At 45.6% G+C, this 18,687-nt stretch overlaps 1 protein-coding gene across 1 annotated transcript in view; it reads left to right on the plus strand.

Moving 5' to 3' along the window:
- LOC103091832 (scavenger receptor cysteine-rich domain-containing protein DMBT1) overlaps window positions 1–18,687 on the plus strand; it is a 71,148-nt gene that overhangs the window by 36,820 nt on the left and 15,641 nt on the right. Inside the window, exons 14-26 of the mRNA XM_032957929.2 lie at window positions 329–352; window positions 676–717; window positions 1,501–1,617; window positions 2,119–2,142; window positions 3,074–3,094; window positions 3,726–3,848; window positions 4,680–4,697; window positions 5,056–5,079; window positions 6,223–6,534; window positions 7,907–7,927; window positions 8,461–8,490; window positions 10,011–10,201; window positions 12,226–12,359. Of these exons, the coding sequence (XP_032813820.2) occupies window positions 329–352; window positions 676–717; window positions 1,501–1,617; window positions 2,119–2,142; window positions 3,074–3,094; window positions 3,726–3,848; window positions 4,680–4,697; window positions 5,056–5,079; window positions 6,223–6,534; window positions 7,907–7,927; window positions 8,461–8,490; window positions 10,011–10,201; window positions 12,226–12,359 (1,081 nt within the window). The remainder of the gene's footprint in view (window positions 1–328; window positions 353–675; window positions 718–1,500; window positions 1,618–2,118; window positions 2,143–3,073; window positions 3,095–3,725; window positions 3,849–4,679; window positions 4,698–5,055; window positions 5,080–6,222; window positions 6,535–7,906; window positions 7,928–8,460; window positions 8,491–10,010; window positions 10,202–12,225; window positions 12,360–18,687) is intronic.

The following is an 18,687-nucleotide window of genomic DNA, read 5'->3' on the forward strand; positions in this document are numbered from 1 at the left end:
CCATGTAACAATTCACGAAGCTCCTACGCATGAGCCCATTTAATTGCTCCATCTCCTTTGGCTGTTAATCATTTAGTGTTCCCTCATTTAACTGACAATTTGTCATTAGTCTTGAAGACCTATAATTCCTTTCAGTGATGTGCCTAAACCCATTTACTTCACGTTAACAGTTGATGTTATGTCTCTAACTTGTGTACGTTCCTTGATCCATGAGTTCCTCTTCCTATCTATTTGTGTAATTAACAGCGTGCAGAAACTTGCCGTGCAGTGTGACATCGGTAATCACTGGCGCATGTGTTTTTCTTTCACATGCCCTCTCGGCCATCAGGAGCACATTCTACGGACGCACCTGGTAAGATCTCGCACACTGTGTTGGTGGTACGCCACACACAAGCCATCTCAATCACAATAATTCCAAAGATTCATTGTTGTTTTTTTGGAAATTAAACGTTTTCAAGATTATCTTGTAAGAGGTAATGAGTTAGGTCTGTCTGTCCTAACCCATTTACTTTTCTTAGGAGTCAATATGATGTCTGCCAGCTCGTGTATATCCCTTGATCCATGTGCTCCTTTTCCTGTGTCAGCATAATTGCAGCATGCAAAAGGGTACCGTACTATATTGCATTGGTAATCTCTTCCACGCGTTTCTCTTTCACATGCCCTCTCTGCCATCAGAATCAACTACCCTACCCGGCGCAGAGGATACGACCCACTCTAGTGAGTGCCCTCTCCTCCAGCGCACAGACACCGTGGGTGTCGTGGGTTTTCGAGCACCCCACAATGTTTAGATGTGGATAATACACGAAGGGGAGTAAACCCCTTACGTGTGATTGTGGCTGTTCATCATAAAGAGTTTTCTGCTTGAGTTCTTCCTTAAATGCCCTGATCCATAAGGGCAATTTTAGGGCATTCGTTCCATTTCCCGTTGAAAATATTGATATTTATTATCACCCCCCACCCCCTCGGCGCAAAAATCTGAACACTTTTGATTCAAGCTGCGTCCTCGTGGGCAACGGAGGCAACAACTTCCAATCAGACAGAGATCACGTGACTCCTGCAAAATGGCGGCTTACAAATCCGGCATGAGTGGGATCTAGAGTCTGTAGTCCAGATGGATGGAACATAATTTAATGCATGCTTTTCCGATGAGTAATGTATTGTAGTGAGTGAGCGATTGGCTGACTGAATTGTAATAATGTATTGTGCAAAACAATGACTTTAACCTAACTCGTGACTCGTCTTAGGCCTACCCCAATCCCTCATGAAGTAGTGACTAGTACTCGGCTGACCCCATCCCTAATGAACTAGTAACTAGTACGAGGCCTACCCCATCATAATCAACAAGTGACTAGTACTTCGCCTACTTCTTCCCTAATGATTAGTATTAGACCTACTCGATCCCTAATGAATTAGTACTAGGTCTACTCCATCCCTAATCAACGAGAGACCACTACTAGGAAGCCCTGGCACGTGACGTGATGAGAGTTTGTTTCTCTGCAGGTGTTTGCCAGCGGAACCCATGCCAGCATGGCGGAACCTGTGCGGAATATTGGAACTACCCCTACTACCAGTGCTACTGCCCCTCGTACTGGTGGGGTACCAACTGCGAATACTACGGTGAGAGGACAGAGCCTGCCATGCATCGTTTACTGCTCCTGTGGCACATGTCCTGGTGTACATGTAAACATCAATCACACCGGCAGCCACGCACGAATTACAATACAACCATCAGCCATTATGTCTCCACTGCTGGATGAATTGCTCCCAAAGTCTTAATCACTTTCCTGCTATGTAACAATTCACAAAGCGCCTACGCATGAGCCCATTTAATTGCTCCATTTCCTTTGGCTGTTAATCATTTAGTGTTCCCTCATTTGACTGACAATTTGTCATTAGTCTTGACGACCTCCTATAATTCCTTTCAGTGATGTGCCTAAACCCATTTACTTCACGTTAACAGTTGATGTTATGTCTCTAACTTGTGTACGTTCCTTGATCCATGAGTTCCTCTTCCTATCTATTTGTGTAAGTAACAGCGTGCAGAAACTTGCCGTGCAGTGTGACATCGGTAATCACTGGCGCATGTGTTTTTCTTTCACATGCCCTCTCGGCCATCAGGAGCACATTCTACGGATGCACCTGGTAAGATCTCGCACACTGTGTTGGTGGTACGCCACACACAATCTCGATCACAGCAACCCCCAGGCTTATTGTTACTTGTTCATCCTTGCCTTTTAAACGCTTTCCCTCTAAGGTTTGACTTGCCCTCGAGATGTCTCCAGAATGTATTACCAGGTTACCCGTGCCCTTCTCGGCAAAGTCTCTTACAAAACCCCGGTGTCTCATCATGGGCTAAGGACACACTGCTTCCCACGCAACTGGCACATGGACAGCCGTTACTGCAACCGATTGACATGGCCATATCTGTCAACCCATACGGTGTACCCGTATACTTGTACGGGGTAATTGAGTTTTGAGGTCCAAACGACATACAGCCGTTTCAATACAGGCAACATTGTGTTTGTCTATTTGTTTGTGTTTCTCCCTTGTGATGGGACTTTGTAAGATGAACGTTGAGATTTATAAGGGGCACGGGGTGACCAACAAGGAAGGGCACTGATAAGGAGTTGACAGATATGCAACGGCCTAACAGTGGCACATTTGTGCTGCTTGTTGCTGACCTTCATGGCTGGAATTCAGCCGCCGCCCTGATTATTACTGCACGGGTAATAACCACAATACACGTCGCCTGCTTCACAGTGGACGTTAAGGATCCTGTTGCATCCTTCACAAGAGTAGGCCATTGTGTCCCGGCGTTAAGATCCAAATTTGCTGAATTCGAAAATGACCCGCGTATTACTCAGTTTGGACTACACGTTACAATCATTGTCCGCTACTGGTAGACTAACACCCCAGGTCACTCTTGCAAAATTAGACTCGATTCTGGTTTCTTGAGTTATCACCTGGTTAAATAAAGCAAACTTCAACCGTTTATATGCTTACGAGAATAAATGCATGTTGGGAAGTGTTACGGAATCTATTCTTAATTGTATTCCTTGTCTTGTTTTTATAGAGCTCACAACTGGCTACTACGGTAAGATATGCTGTCACAGATTCACAGCGAGCTATGGGAAAGACTCCAGACAGAGCAGATGTTGTAGAGGCATAGGTGGCAATGAGAGTCAATCGTGTGGTGGTTGTTGTTGCTCCGATTCTTCTGGTTGTGAGCCACAGTAGTGATGTAATTACACGAATTGATATATAATTTAAGGCTTAGTTAACCTGGGGGAGGCCTCAAGAGCATCACTTTGGACCTTGTGCCCAGCATTACCATCTAAACTGTTATCATCGGCATCACAGGAAGTTTGGCCAACAAGAAGAATAACGTCATCCAGGAATACCTCCCTGAGATTCAGGACTAATTTTCAAGAGGGTAACTCAAGGCTCAGTAAATATCCAGTGCCAGACATAGGGCCTGACCCAGAAACCGTAGCTTGTGAGTTTGAATGCTGGTCGGGAATAGACTCAGCTCAACGTCGCTCCGGGTTACAACAACACCTCGTGAACATTCACCAGTGACACCAGTGTTGTCCTGTGGAGAGACTCGTCCCACTATTGGAATGTAGAATTTCCAAGATTGGCCCAGGGATCACCAACAACAGATATGAGCACAAGGGCACAAGGCATCGCGATGAACGACACGACGAGATTGTGTTTCTCTGCAGGGGCGTGCTACTCACACCCGTGTCAGAACGGGGGCAGCTGCACGAACCTTCCGTACTACCCTTACTACCGGTGCCACTGCCGCTCGTCCTGGACGGGCACCAACTGCGAATACTACTACTACGGTGAGAGGGCAGTGCCTGCCCTGCATCGTCTGCTGCCCTTTGCCGCACACGCTGAGGTGTAAATGCAAGCGCCGCTCACACGGGCAGGCTTGCCATGGGGTACAATGATCATCGTCAGCCGTGATTTATCAGATGCTGGGGAATACCCCCCAGCATGCAATTTAGTTCCATCTCTACGGTCGACAGCATCTTGTGCATTTTCCTCCTTTGGCTGCCACTCTGCAATTACCATCGACAACTCGCCATCATCCCTTCTAAGTATCTTACTTTTATTCACAGTTAATACAATGTCTCTAACTTGTGAGTGTTTCTTGATTTATGTGTTCGCCTTCCTATCTCTCATAACCATTTTGCACGGTGGGAGGGGTCATGCCGAGCCTACCTGGTGGGGCATAAGAGGCACCAGAGGTTGCTTATCCACTGCAGAATCTGAGCCCTGCCATTGATGTCACATGCAACGAACGAGCTTAGGCTTACGTGGACGACATGGTGATGCCGGCTCCTCGCGGTGTACTGACCGATGTCACACGCAATGAATGCGTCATTAGCACCGCCCCTGGCTTGGTTCCCCAGAAGCCAGATTTCGCATGAAGCCAGTGTGTCATGGTTCTTTCTTGGCAACGGCAAATAGCCAGTGGAAATCCACTGGCTTGGCTCGGATGTGCCAGAGAAACATCAATGAGCGTAACCGCAAGCTTGCACCTATCAATGTGTTGTTGTTGTTGTTGTTGTTTTTAAAGGGGGCATAAAAGATTAGTGCAATATGTTACACACGAGTAACTACTGCCGTGTGTTTGTCTCTTCCCAACGGCGTCTCTCTGTGGCTAACAGGTTCCACTTCTTCACCCGGTAAGATCTTGCACATGGCGGTTGTGACACATGCCACACACAAGCGGTCCAGATAACAGCAACCCCCCCCCCCCCCCCCCCCCATCGTATAACTGTTACGTTGTTATTCTTGGATTTTTCACTCATTCTAGATAAGCGTGTTAAGACGAGATGCATTCGCACTGTCGATCTGTCCAGTGAAACCCATCTTAAGAGTCAACATTACATCTCTGGCTACCCTCGTGTATGCCGCTTGATCCATGTGTTACTTTTTACTCTTTCTCAGTGTGAATTGCCGGCTTGCAGAAAATTGCGATGCAATGTTACGTCGATAATTACTGGCGCGCGTTTGTCTTTCACATGCCGTCTCTGCCATCAGAATTGGATTCTACTCTTTCACCTGGTAAGATCTTTACACCACATGCAAAAGTCGTCTCGATCACAGAAACTCACAGGTTAATTGGCTTTATATTGCTTTCCAAGAAAGGTTAAACGCTTGAATGCATTCGTACTGTTATTTTATTCGGCTGTGACTTCGTGGGGCATCATAACCCTGGTAAAGATCCGATTTGAAAGCAAGTTTAGAATACAAATCTTCGTAACAAATCAAAATATCGTTGAGTGCAGGTTGGAAAGTGTGTTGCTGTTATTTGACTGAATCTATTGAAAACGATCTAAATCATGCTAAGGGTTGCCCGTGCCCTCCCCAACAGAGCTGCTTTCCAAGTTGTGCTGTCTCTATGCAGGCTGTGGATGCACTGATTTATGTGCCTAATATTTTAGATATCCTTAGCCCTGTGTTGCCAGTAATTGGTGGTGACCAGGTTGTAACAATCAACTCGGTATACTTGAGAACCCAGTTTCGTCACAAGCAGGCTTGCCTGAATTTGAACACAAAGATCTCAGGGGTGCTATCACATGTGTCCATGTGTACACAGCAGACACAGCAGGGTTTGGGGGGGGCACAAGCCAACAACTCACCTCTGGTGGGATTCATTTTCATAGGACATAGCCATGTCCCTTCCTGCCAGGGCCGAGGCTGTCAGGATTTTAGTTGCGTGTTCGAAGCGCCGTGAGCTCAGTGGCTTTGACCTCCGATGCAGCCGGCCACCTGACAACCGCTCTGGTCGCCTTGTCTGACTCGCGATACGAGCCTCTACGACTCAGGGGTTGGGGAACGTCCAGCCCACGGGCCGTATGAGGCCCGCAAAATCATTTGGGTCTCTGGGCCTGCCAAGGCAACCGCAGGCGGGACTCTAAATTCAATAAATCTAGGAGCCAACCTGGAAAAGCAGTTGCGAGTAGCAACATCGTCAATAGCCAGCTAACATCATCACCACGCCTCGCCAAACAGAAGCAGTTCCAGCCATCGCATTAGGGGTGAGTCAATGAAATGTTTGACAAAAAATATAACAGGCAAATTTTTAAGTTGATAATTTTGTATGGCCCGCGAACGATGTTACAAATATCCAAATGGCCCTTGGCATAAAAAGGGTTCCCCACCGCCGCAGTCTGCGTTAACCAATCGCCTGCCTGCGACGAACAGACGTCCCGGTCCGGCTGGTCGGGGGAGGCTGGTGCCAGGGCCGCGTGGAGGTGTACTACGCGGGCTCGTGGGGAACCGTGTGCGACGACAGCTGGGACCGGCAGGACGCCGAGGTGGTGTGCCGTCAGCTGAGCTGCGGCTATGCCGTGTCCGCTCCGAGCAACGCTCACTTTGGGGTCGGCAGCGGCCAGATCTGGTTGGACGACGTAAATTGTTATGGCCAGGAGTCTTCTCTCGCCCGATGCAACCACTCTGGGTGGGGTCGTCACAACTGCGGTCACAATGAGGATGCCTCCGTCATCTGCTCACGAGGTTCGTGTTCGTTCGAGTCAATTAATTCAACGGGTCACTTTGAAATTTATTTTGGGGGTTTTTATTTTTTAACATGTGGGGATGCATCTGCGGTGCTGGACTTTGAGTCGGTCTCCCGCTGTGGCAGTTGAAATGGCCAAGTTTATTGAGTCCTCCTGCCTCTGTTCACCCAGCAGTATAAATGTGTAATACCACTTAGTTAATTGCATGGCCAGGCATCTGGGCAGCATGGAAGAGTTGGTCAAATATCCTCTATAGAGCTGCTAGTGAAGGCCTTTCCGCCAGCAGTGGTGAGTGCCCAATTATTGCAAGGCTGCACCTTTACCTATGTACGAAAATACAAATAAACACCGTCCTTCGCTGACATTCGGGCACCCCAGTAACTACAGAGAGGCCAGGTTCACGGGTATGTACTGCGACGCCGCACTTCTTACATTTTATCATAGCGGAGCAGCATGCCCTTGCCTCATGGCTCAATTCGTGCCCAATATTACGATTTATAATTGACGGTTGGGAAGATCGCAGAAGTAAAATGTGCGTCGTACACCCTCTGCCACCCGACACAGCCAATGAATAAAGTTGTCACGTAACGAAAATATATAAATGGATAATGTATGACTGCTTCAGGAGCAACATCAGTGCTTTGTTGTTGTTGAGCGATCTACAACAACCTTTAACATTTGTTTTGGATGTTTCGCTGGTAGTTACAACCAGATCCATTCGACAGTTGCCAAGACTGAAATGTCCTCCAGTCTCGGGGCTTAAAATAGGTGATATGTGTGTGTGAGTTCATCGGACATCTGTGTTAATTGGCCTTTAGGATGGAGGAAGGTGCAGGAAACGCACGTTTTACTTCTGCTATATAAACCGCAATTAAATGAGTCTCATTGAGGTTTATGGTGACTGCGCTCACTGCTGAATGATGCAGTGCAATGGCTCGTGTTGGTAATGAGGGCTGTTCGATCCGGGTCAGTGCAGATTGCTGAAGCGGAAAGGGCCACAACTGGTTCAGATACCACTGTGAACCATTCTAAATAACTGTTATTTATATTCTTAGTTTTTTCGGTAAAGTCACGTTGAAGAGAAACAACAAAATAACAAAATATATATAAAACAATAAAAAATTCTCACGACGTTTCGACCATAACTCAAACGGTCATCATCAGGTGGTCGAAACGTCGTGAGAATTTTTTATTGTTTTATATATATTTTGTTATTTTGTTGTTTCTCTTCAACGTGACTTTACCGAAAAAACTAAGAATATGAATTACTGCAGTCACGAAAGCTTTAAATCAAAACTGTTATTTATTTGAAATCTCAATGATGACATCTTTGTCTGTTTTTCAAATGCCATCATCATCGGACGGACCAGCTCCCAGTACTACTCCATCCGGTAAGACGCATATCAAGTCGTCAGCAGTGCATTTTGTATTCTAGCTATTCTCATAGTGCGAGGCTGTCACACGAGAAGTTGCTGTGTTACATAGCCTGCAGTGACCCAGTGACTCAGTCAGGTAATTTAGTGGGTAAATGACATGACACCAACCCACATTACGTTCCGGGATCTTTAACGTTCACTTGTGAATCGCACGCTCGTTCTGAAACTGTGGATCACAAACCGAGTTACCGACATTAAAACCAACAACTAGTTCTAATGATGCAGGCCACACAGAAAATAGTGATGCTATATATATATTCGTTTAGCACCACCACTCGTCTGAAAACACAATGTCAACATTATGTTCTGCAACCGATACCATAATATTCGCTGTACTTCTACCCGTGTTGCGCTGGTCTCTGTGTAAATGTCGCGAATTTCAAAATGGGTGGAGTGCATTTTTTTTTGCATCCAGAGAGCACGGTATGATGACGACTGTAATTTCCCCTTGTCGGTTGCTCACACTTATTTATCTTTATCTTCCACAGGCAACATCACATCGCCCACCAATGCTCCCAGTAAGACCTGTTACATTACTCACGAGAGTAGTCTCAAGCACAGTTCAGCTTTTCAATGACAATTATTCCCATGATATCGGTTTTTTTTAACATGCTTTTTATTAACTCGCTCTGTCTGTCGTCGTTGTTGTATCCTCAAATCTTGTAACTCAATTTTAACCCACTTCCCAATGTGGCATCGACTGCAAACTCGGTATACTTATGTCATACCGATGACAAAACTATATTCTATCATAAAAAATAAAACAATTTTAAACATTATTTTTTATATGTTATGTTTCGGCTTGGGTCTAATTGTCCACGCTGAACTCACGTTGGCTGTAAATCACCACGGTCCCTTACGTTGTGACAAGCTTCGGGGCCACTTCCTGCAGTCGTGGAGTTAATCCTTTACTAGTAGGGTACATTTCTTTAAAGCGTGTTTTTTAAAAAGTTTTTGTTTTAATATTACTTATTTTTGGGTTAGATTGCGTAAATACAAATGTATCGTTAAACCCTCCACCACCCGACACAGCCAATTAGTAAGGTTTGTCACGTGAACAGAACATGTCACGTAAACAGAACAAGTGTAAAGACGACTTCGACGCACTTGTCTTGAGATGGTTTATTTATTAAGGAGCCACGTGCTCACACTCGAACAGACGGAGACCCCCACCGCAACAGCCCCGAGTCTCCCGCGCATCTCCCTTATACACGGTTCGAGGCCACGCCCCATTTCCAAACCTTCTCGCTGGTTCTAGATCGCTCGCTCTACCAGCAGACTCTACCGTCCGCTTCCGTCACCTGGCCACGCTTCTATTCTCGGTCATTCCCGTAGCCACCAGTCCATTTGTACTGCATGCTGACTCCACTGTTTTTACCTCCCGTGGCCACTAGACCTTTCGCACTGCAGGCTGACTCTCCTGTCATTACCTCCCGTGGCCACTAGTCCACTCACACTGCAGGCTTACTCCCCTGTAATTACCTCCCGTGGCCACCAGTCCACTCACACTACAGGCTGACTCCCCTGTCATTACCTCCCGTGGCCACTAGTCCACTTGCACTGTAGGCTGACTCCCGTGGCCACTAGTCCATTCACACTGCAGGCTGACTCTACCATCATTACACTAGTACAGCACACCGGTGTGTTGGAGAGCAATCCACAACATTTACATTTGCTCTCCAACACATCGGTGTGTTGTACTTGAGAAAAAAATAACTTTAACAGGGGCAGAGAGCTGATTGGCGAAAGCTAAACAGAGTTTAGCCTGGATGGTGCTTGGATGGGTGACCAATACATGGAAACGGGTCACCGTAGGGCTTGCGCTGTGGTCATCAAAAGATAGTGCAACTTTCTGCTCACGCCAATGCTGGCGGAGGGGCCTCCACTTTCGCAAGCTCTATCGAGCCCCCTCTTAGAGAGTATTTGACCCGCTTTTACGTGCCGGCTAGATGTCTTGGAAGAGAAGGGAGTACCCACACTTTACCCCCACCAGTAGCAGTGAGGTCTAAAGTAGTAAATGTTACGCGTGTGTCTGCAGGCAATAGCACGTCAAGGATATTCCACTGCAACTCGAATTACATGGAGCTGCTGATCCCCCTGAGCGAGATCTCATCGCGCGGGCTGTCCGTGTACGACATCCGCCTTCAGGACCCGTCGTGCCACGCCACGGCGTACGGTCAATACGCCCGGCTCTACGGGCCGCTCAACGGCTGTGGCTCCAGGACAGAGGTGAGCTCAGGGTTCAAATACTCCTCCCGAGCAAAACCTCAGGCCGTGCTAGGGAAATGTCACCTTGCTCAACAAAAGGGTCACATTTCACGCGGGGAAATTTCACACCCTTCAAGTTCGCTTTTCCGAGTAAGCAATTCCTCGAGTAAAAGTGGAGCTCATTTAGAGGGCCCTGACTGTGGCCCTACTCGCCCGCATTATCGAGGTCGCATTGCCAAAGGAAGAGAGCTAACTTTGGACCTGGCCATAATTGCTGCGATCAGTCGCTTGTGCTCACGAGGCACACTGAGGCCAGTTTATAACGGAAGGAAAAATATGGGAACAATGCTGGTTTTCCTCTCCCCTGCCTGTGATACGGCATGGAGGAGATGCCCTACGCAACAGATGAGTAGCCTTCAACCATCTCTTAAAATTGGAGGTGGATCTGATGGCTGCTGAGATGCCCAAACATCTCGTGTCTACACCCACATCATAATCAAGCCAAACCTGCCATGCCAGGAGGGCCTTTAGAACCTCCCAAAGTCGAAATTCAAGATGAAGACGTGTCATTGTGGCCAAAGCCGTTGTTGACACCGCACCTCGCAAATGGCTTGAACCCTCTGCCTGATCCTGTAACTGTTGTTGCACACATTCAAAGATTTGCCCTAACATTCTCCCACTATTTACTCTTCGGTCTTCGACCTTGGTCAATGGACTCGTGGAGCCCACTCCAATTCCTATCTCGACAATCATGACCCCCCCCCTACCACCACATTGTCCACACTTCTTACCCAGCAAAGCCGATTTTGCCCAATCATATTTACAACACTTGCCTGCCATGGTCTCTTCAGAACTTCAGCAATGTGACAAAATTCCCAGCAGCCGTCTCAGACACCTCTGTTAAAATGCCAGCAACTTCCTTTCGGGCATCCAGCTATCCAATCCACACGGTAATACTTAGCAATTCCTGCCTCAAACGAACATTGTTCTTACACAAGACTTAACTCTCAACTTATCCAAAGTGGTCTTCACAGCCCATAAAATGACCGCCCTGAGGGAGCAATAACCCTCTTGACCTCCCTCTCACACTACTTGAAGGACTTTGCTACCTGCGTCCACAAAGTGGATGCTGCCGTCGTATAATGGTTAGCAGCACACTGGACTTGCAATCCAGGGGTCGCTCGCTTGATTCCATCTCCCAGTGTGGCAGTTAGTACAACGGTGCAAGTTCCTTAAACCCCCACCCGCCTCTGTCCACCTAGCAGTTCAATGGAATCACCATAGTTAGGGTCGCCTGTGGTGGGGTAACATGTCAGGAGGTACTGCCCCCTCGTTCAAGACGGTCTGGCCAGCGTGGAAGATGCCCTCTACGGCTAAGATGCCCTCTACGGCCAAGATACCCTCTACGGCCAAGGTACCCTCTACGGCTAAGATACCCTCTACGGCTAAGATGCCCTCTACGGCCAAGCTGCCCTCTACGGCTAAGATACCCTCTACGGCCAAGATACCCTCTACGGCTAAGATGCCCTCTACGGCTAAGATGCCCTCTACGGCTAAGATACCCTCTACGGCCAAGATGCCCTCTACGGCTAAGATACCCTCTACGGCTAAGATACCCTCTACGGCCAAGATGCCCTCTACGGCTAAGATGCCCTCTACGGCTAAGATGCCCTCTACGGCTAAGATACCCTCTACGGCCAAGATGCCCTCTACGGCCAAGATACCCTCTACGGCTAAGATACCCTCTACGGCTAAGTTGCCCTCTACGGCCAAGATGCCCTCTACGGCTAAGATGCCCTCTACGGCCAAGATGCCCTCTACGGCTAATATGCCCTCTACGGCTAAGATGTCCTCTACGGCTAAGATGCCCTCTATGGCTAAGATGCCCTCTACGGCTAAGCTGCCCTCTACGAGCGCTGTCTAGAGCTCCCTCTGAAAGAGGCTGTTCCGCCAGCAGGAGCGTGAGCATGAAATTGCAGGGCTGCACCCTTACCTTTTACCTTCTGTGTATAATTTAGATGTGTCCCTTTTGACTTGCGCCGCAGACGAGCGGCGACACCATCATATACATGAACACGGCGTACGGCTACGTGTCTCCAAACGGCGCCAAGCGGCTGCGGGTGCCCATGTTCTGCTACATGGGCTCGAGTGGCCGGGCAATGGCGACCTTTACCCCCAGGTACGACTGCTGAGCCCGGTCCGTCCCCCTGGGTTCAAGGGCAGTCGCCCGGATTCTCGGAAAATGTACGCTTTGCCATTATTGCGTGAATGAAATGAATGCAGAATTGATACCTTGTTAATAGGTGCTCTATTTGGTGTTTGAACATCTTAACAACTCTTGCCAGGAAGGGTAAAGCCTTTTAACGATTTCATCATCTTGATACACGCAAAAAAGGGTCCCATAGATGTACACTTCAGACACTTTACATGCGTGTGTAATCATTCATGATTAAAACCTCGGTATTTAATCATTCGTAATTGGGGATACGGCGGCGGCGGCGGCGACACGGCCACGCTTTCAGCAGACATTCAGTATTAGTAATTCGCCACGAGCCAAATTGCCGTACCCAACGGTCCAATGTCGCCGCGTGTGTGGCGCGACACCGCGCGTGGCGCAAAACCGCGTGCCACCGGACCGAAACCAAAACCCAGTCCGGTAGCGGCGTGCGTGGCGAGCGTCAGTGGAGACCCGCCGCTTTTGACCTTACCTTGTTTGTGCACCCTGTTCAAGCCAACCCTCTCAGAAACGTCGTGCACACCTACGTGAAGAGTCAATAGAAAGGGACTGATGTACAAATCCCATAGTCTGCGAGGCAAATCCAACGTTTTGGATAGAAATAATGCAGGGTGCGTGTCAATGCGTACGGTGTGTGAAGAGTTTGGAAAACAAATTTGGATTTATTTATTTGTTTCTATTTCGGCAGGAGGTACTGGGGAGTACCATTGTACATAATTCGGAATATTAGATAATTCGGCAAGGTCAGAGCCCCATATGTTTTGAATTAACAAGGGTTTACTGATTTAAAGCTTTCGTGACTGCAGGCAATCTTATTCTTGGTTCTTTCGGTAAAGTCACGTAGAAGGGAAACAATAAAATAATAAAATATATAGAACAATAAAATTCTCACGACGTTTCGACTGCAACACAAGCAGTCATCATCAGGTGTGAAAACCAACGGCAAGAACATTTGAAAGAAGTGGCGGTTTGTATTTATTTATTTTTTAAACGATAGCACCACGGATAGCGATTTGACAGTTTGTTTAGATGGACAAGTCCATCTATGTTCGGAAAAGAGGAGGGGGGAGACGAAAAATTAATGTATGCTGTCTGAAAGCCACCATAAGCGTGAACAATCAATTGAGACCCGAAATGGTTTATCAAATCCTTCCAATGATTGCTAAGCCAGAATCCATCTTCTCGGTTGAAATTGTCTCTGTGTTTGTATATGTGGATAGCCTCATGAACGAATCTCTCATGGTAGCCAGATGGCTTACAAAGAACCTCTGTCTTGGAGGAGTCAATGTCATGTGAGCCTACTGAATTATAACAGTGATCTGCCACGGCCGAGGTGTTGGTCCTACCGTGTTTAAGGTCTGCTTTGTGTTCACGGATGTGGTCCGAGACATGTCGTTTGGTTTCTCCAATGTAACTACTACCACAGAGGCAACTTAGTTTGTAGACACCAGGGTATTGTATGTCCGGAATCACATCTTTTAAAGACGGAACCAGATCACGGATTTTATGTAATGTGTTTAAACGGACCTGGATCTTGTGTTTATTCAAGATTTTGGAGATCTTTTTTGTGATCCCCGCAATGTAGGGTAAAGTGATGGTTTTGAATGGCTCCTCAAGAGGGTCCTTCTTCATGGTTTGAGTGATAGCTTTGCGGATTGTATAGTCGGAGTAACCATTCAGTAGGCTCACATGCCATTGACTTTTCCAAGACAGAGGTTCTTTGTAAGCCATCTGGCTACCATGAGAGATTCGTTCATGAGGCTATCCACATATACAAGCACAGAGACAATTTCAACCGAGAAGATGGATTCTGATTTAAAGCTTTCGTGACTGCAGTAATTCATATTCTTAGTTTTTTCGGTAAAGTCACGTTGAAGAGAAACAACAAAATAATAAAATATATATAAAACAATAAAAAATTCTCACGACGTTTCGACCATAACTCAAACGGTCGTCTTCAGGTGTTGGTAGTTATACAAAAATAAAAAGAGATCCCACCAACAGCCTCGTCACACAAACCAACAAAATAATTTCTGATTCAACCGCATTAATTGATCAATCTAAACAGTTTTCGTTGAAACCTTCTGCTGCCAGGCCACCAAGATTATACGGCTTACCAAAAATACATAAAGTAGATACACCCCTTCGTCCCATAGTCTCTACTATCGGCTCCCCCACCTACAAACTAGCTCGTTTTTTGTCTGAAATCCTGCGTCCTTTCACTGGAAAGACCACCTCTGCGGTACAAAATTCTACTCACCTGGTATCGACAATCAAGGGTATTTCCCTGTCCCCAGACGACCTGCTTGTCAGTTTTGATGTAGTTTCCTTATTCACCAAGGTTCCTGTACCTGACACCATTGCAATCATTGAAGACTTGGTTCATCAAGGACTAAACACTGAGGTACCCCCCCTGGTGAGACACTGTTTAACCAATACATACTTCACTTGGAATGGAACTTTCTACAAACAAACTGAGGGCACCCCAATGGGCTCCCCCCTTTCTCCAGTTATAGCTAACATTTTCATGGAGAAATTTGAGACTGACGCCATCCAGACTGCCACTCTGCGCCCAACCTTATGGAAGAGGTACGTGGATGACACTTTTGTCATCTGGCCACATGGCCGGCCTGCTCTAGACCAATTCTTCGACCACATCAATTCCATACACCCAGCCATCAGATTTACCATGGAAGTCGAAATAGATGGCAAGATACCTTTTTTGGATGTCCTAATTAAAAAGAGACCTGATGGTTCAATGAGCCACTCTGTCTACAGGAAAGCTACCCATACAGATGCTTATCTGAAACCGGATTCCCACCACCATCCATCACAGAAGAATTCTCTCATCAAGACTCTGTATCATAGAGCTCAATGCATATCCGACCAGGAACACATAAGCAGTGAACTCAAGCACGTACACCAAGCTCTTAGGGCTAATGGTTACTCCGACTATACAATCCGCAAAGCTATCACTCAAACCATGAAGAAGAACCCTCTTGAGGAGCCTTTCAAAACCATCACTTTACCCTACATTGCTGGGATCACAAAAAAGATCTCCAAAATCTTGAATAGACACAAGATCCAGGTCCGTTTCAACACATTACATAAAATCCGTGATCTGGTTCCGTCTGTAAAAGATGTGATTCCGGACATACAATACCCTGGTGTCTACAAACTAAGTTGCCTCTGTGGTAGTAGTTACATTGGAGAAACCAAACGCCATGTCTCGGACCGCATTCGTGAACACAAAGCAGACCTTAAACACGGTAGGACCAACACCTCGGCCGTGGCAGATCATTGTTCTAATTCAGTAGGCTCACATGCCATTGACTTTTCCAAGACAGAGGTTATTTGTAAGCCATCTGGCTTCCATGAGAGATTCGTTCATGAGGCTATCCACATATACAAGCACAGAGACAATTTCAACCGAGAAGATGGATTCTATCTTAGCAATCATTGGAAAGATTTGATAAACCATTTCAGGTCTTAATTGATTGTTCACGCTTACAGTGACTTTCAGACAGCATACATTATAAAAAATTTCGTCTCCCCCCTCCTCTTTTCAGAATATAGATGGACTAGTCCTAAATAAACTGCCAAATCGTTGCGCGTGGCGCTAACGTTTTTTTATAAATAAATAAATGCGCCGTTTAAAAATACATTTATGCGAACCAACACACCTGAAGACGACCGTTTGAGTTATGGTCGAAACGTCGTGAGAATTTTTTATTGTTTTATATATATTTTATTATTTTGTTGTTTCTCTTCAACGTGACTTTACCGAAAAAACTAAGAATATGAATAAGATGGATTCTATCTTAGCAATCATTGCAAAGATTTGATAAACCATTTCAGGTCTTAATTGATTGTTCACGCTTACAGTGGCTTTCAGACAGCATAAAAAAAAAATTCGTCTCCCCCCTCCTCTTTTCAGAATATAGATGGACTAGTCCTAAATAAACTGCCAAATCGCTGCGCGTGGCGCTAACGTTTTTTTATAAATAAATAAATGCACCGTTTACAAATAAATTTATGCAAACCAACACACCTGAAGACGACCGTTTGTGTTATGGTCGAAACGTCGTGAGAATTTTTATTGTTTTATATATTTTATTATTTTGTTGTTTCCCTTCAACGTGACTTTACCGAAAGAACTAAGAATATGAATTACTGCAGTCACGAAAGCTTTAAATCAAAATTTAGACCTAAGTTGTTCAATTAACAAGTTAATTATCGTACTAAACTGACATCTAACACATTGCAAGCAAAGGCAATGAACTCTGAAACGCAACTATGAATAGAACCTTGAACATACAGCTCACAAAAATACACAACTCCATGATATTACAAACGTCACTCGCAAAAGTAAGTGTATGGCGAAGTGACATCTCTGCTGTCCTGGAGACATCCTCTGGAGCAACATTCGCCCATTACGCATACAATGCACAGCGTATTCCCCCTCAGTAACAACCTAAACATGCGACTGAATCTTCATGAAAGAGAGCTTCCTCTACCGAAAGTAAACACCTGGTTTACCGTAAACACCTTGTTTACCGTACACACCTTCTTTACCGTAAACACCTTGTTTACCGTACACACCTTGTTTACCGTACACACCTTGTTTACCGTACACACCTTGTTTACCATAAACACCTTGTTTATCATACACACCTTGTTTACCGTAAACACCTTGTTTACCGTAAACACCTTGTTTAGCGTACACACCTTGTTTACCGTACACACGTTGTTTACCGTACACACCTTGTTTACCGTGAACACCTTGTTTACCGTACACACCTTGTTTACCGTAAACACCTTGTTTACCGTAAACACCTTAGTTACCATAAACACCTTGTTTACCATAAACACCTTGTTTACCATAAACACCTTGTTTACCGTAAACACCTTGTTTACCGTAAACACCTTGTTTACCGTACACACCTTGTTTACCGTAAACGCCTTGTTTACCGTAAACACCTTGTTTTCCATAAACACCTTGTTTACCGTAAACACCTTGTTTACCGTAAACACCTTGTTTACCGTAAACACCTTATTTACCGTACACACCTTGTTTAAGGTAAACACCTTGTTTACCGTAAACACCTTGTTTACCGTAAACACCTTGTTTACCGTACACACCTTGTTTACCGTAAACACCTTGTTTACTGTACACACCTTGTTTACCGTAAACACCTTGTTTACCATAAACAACTTGTTTCCTGTACACACCTTGTTTACCGTACACACCTTGTTTACCGTACACACCTTGTTTACCTACTACCTTGTTTACCGTAAACACCTTTTTTACCGTACACACCTTGTTTACAGTAATCACCTTGTTTACCGTACACACCTTGTTTACCGTAAACACCTTGCTTACCGTAAACACCTTGTTTACCGTAAACACCTTGTTTACCGTAAACACCTTGTTTACCGTACACACCTTGTTTACCGTACACACCTTGTTTACCATTAACACCTTGTTTACCGTAAACACCTTGTTTACCATAAACACCTTGTTTACCGTACACACCTTGTTTACCATAAACACCTTGTTTACCGTACACACCTTGTTTACCATAAACACCTTGTTTACCGTGAACACCTTGTTTACCGTAAACACCTTGTTTACCATAAACACCTTGTTTACCGTAAACACCTTGTTTACCGTAAACACCTTGTTTACCGTACACACCTTGTTTACCGTAAACGCCTTGTTTACCGTAAACACCTTGTTTACCATAAACACCTTGTTTACCGTGCACACCTTGTTTAAGGTAAACACCTTGTTTACCGTAAACACCTTGTTTACCGTAAACACCTTGTTTACCGTACATACCTTGTTTACCGTAAACACCTTGTTTACCGTACACACCTTGTTTACCATACACACCTTGTTTACCATAAACACCTTGTTTACTGTACACACCTTGTTTACCGTAAACACCTTGTTTACCATAAACAACTTGTTTACTGTACACACCTTGTTTACCGTACACACCTTGTTTACCGTACACACCTTGTTTACCTACTACCTTGTTTACCGTAAACACCTTGTTTACCGTACACACCTTGTTTACCATAAACACCTTGTTTACCGTACACACCTTGTTTACCATACACACCTTGTTTACCATAAACACCTTGTTTACTGTACACACCTTGTTTACCGTAAACACCTTGTTTACCATAAACACCTTGTTTACCGTACACACCTTGTTTACCGTACACACCTTGTTTACCTACTACCTTGTTTACCGTAAACACC

Source organism: Petromyzon marinus, chromosome 21, assembly GCF_048934315.1.
Source record: "Petromyzon marinus isolate PM22_M1 ecotype Great Lakes invasive population chromosome 21, UKy_Petmar_22M1.pri1.0, whole genome shotgun sequence".
NCBI classification, from domain to species: Eukaryota; Metazoa; Chordata; class Hyperoartia; order Petromyzontiformes; family Petromyzontidae; genus Petromyzon; species Petromyzon marinus.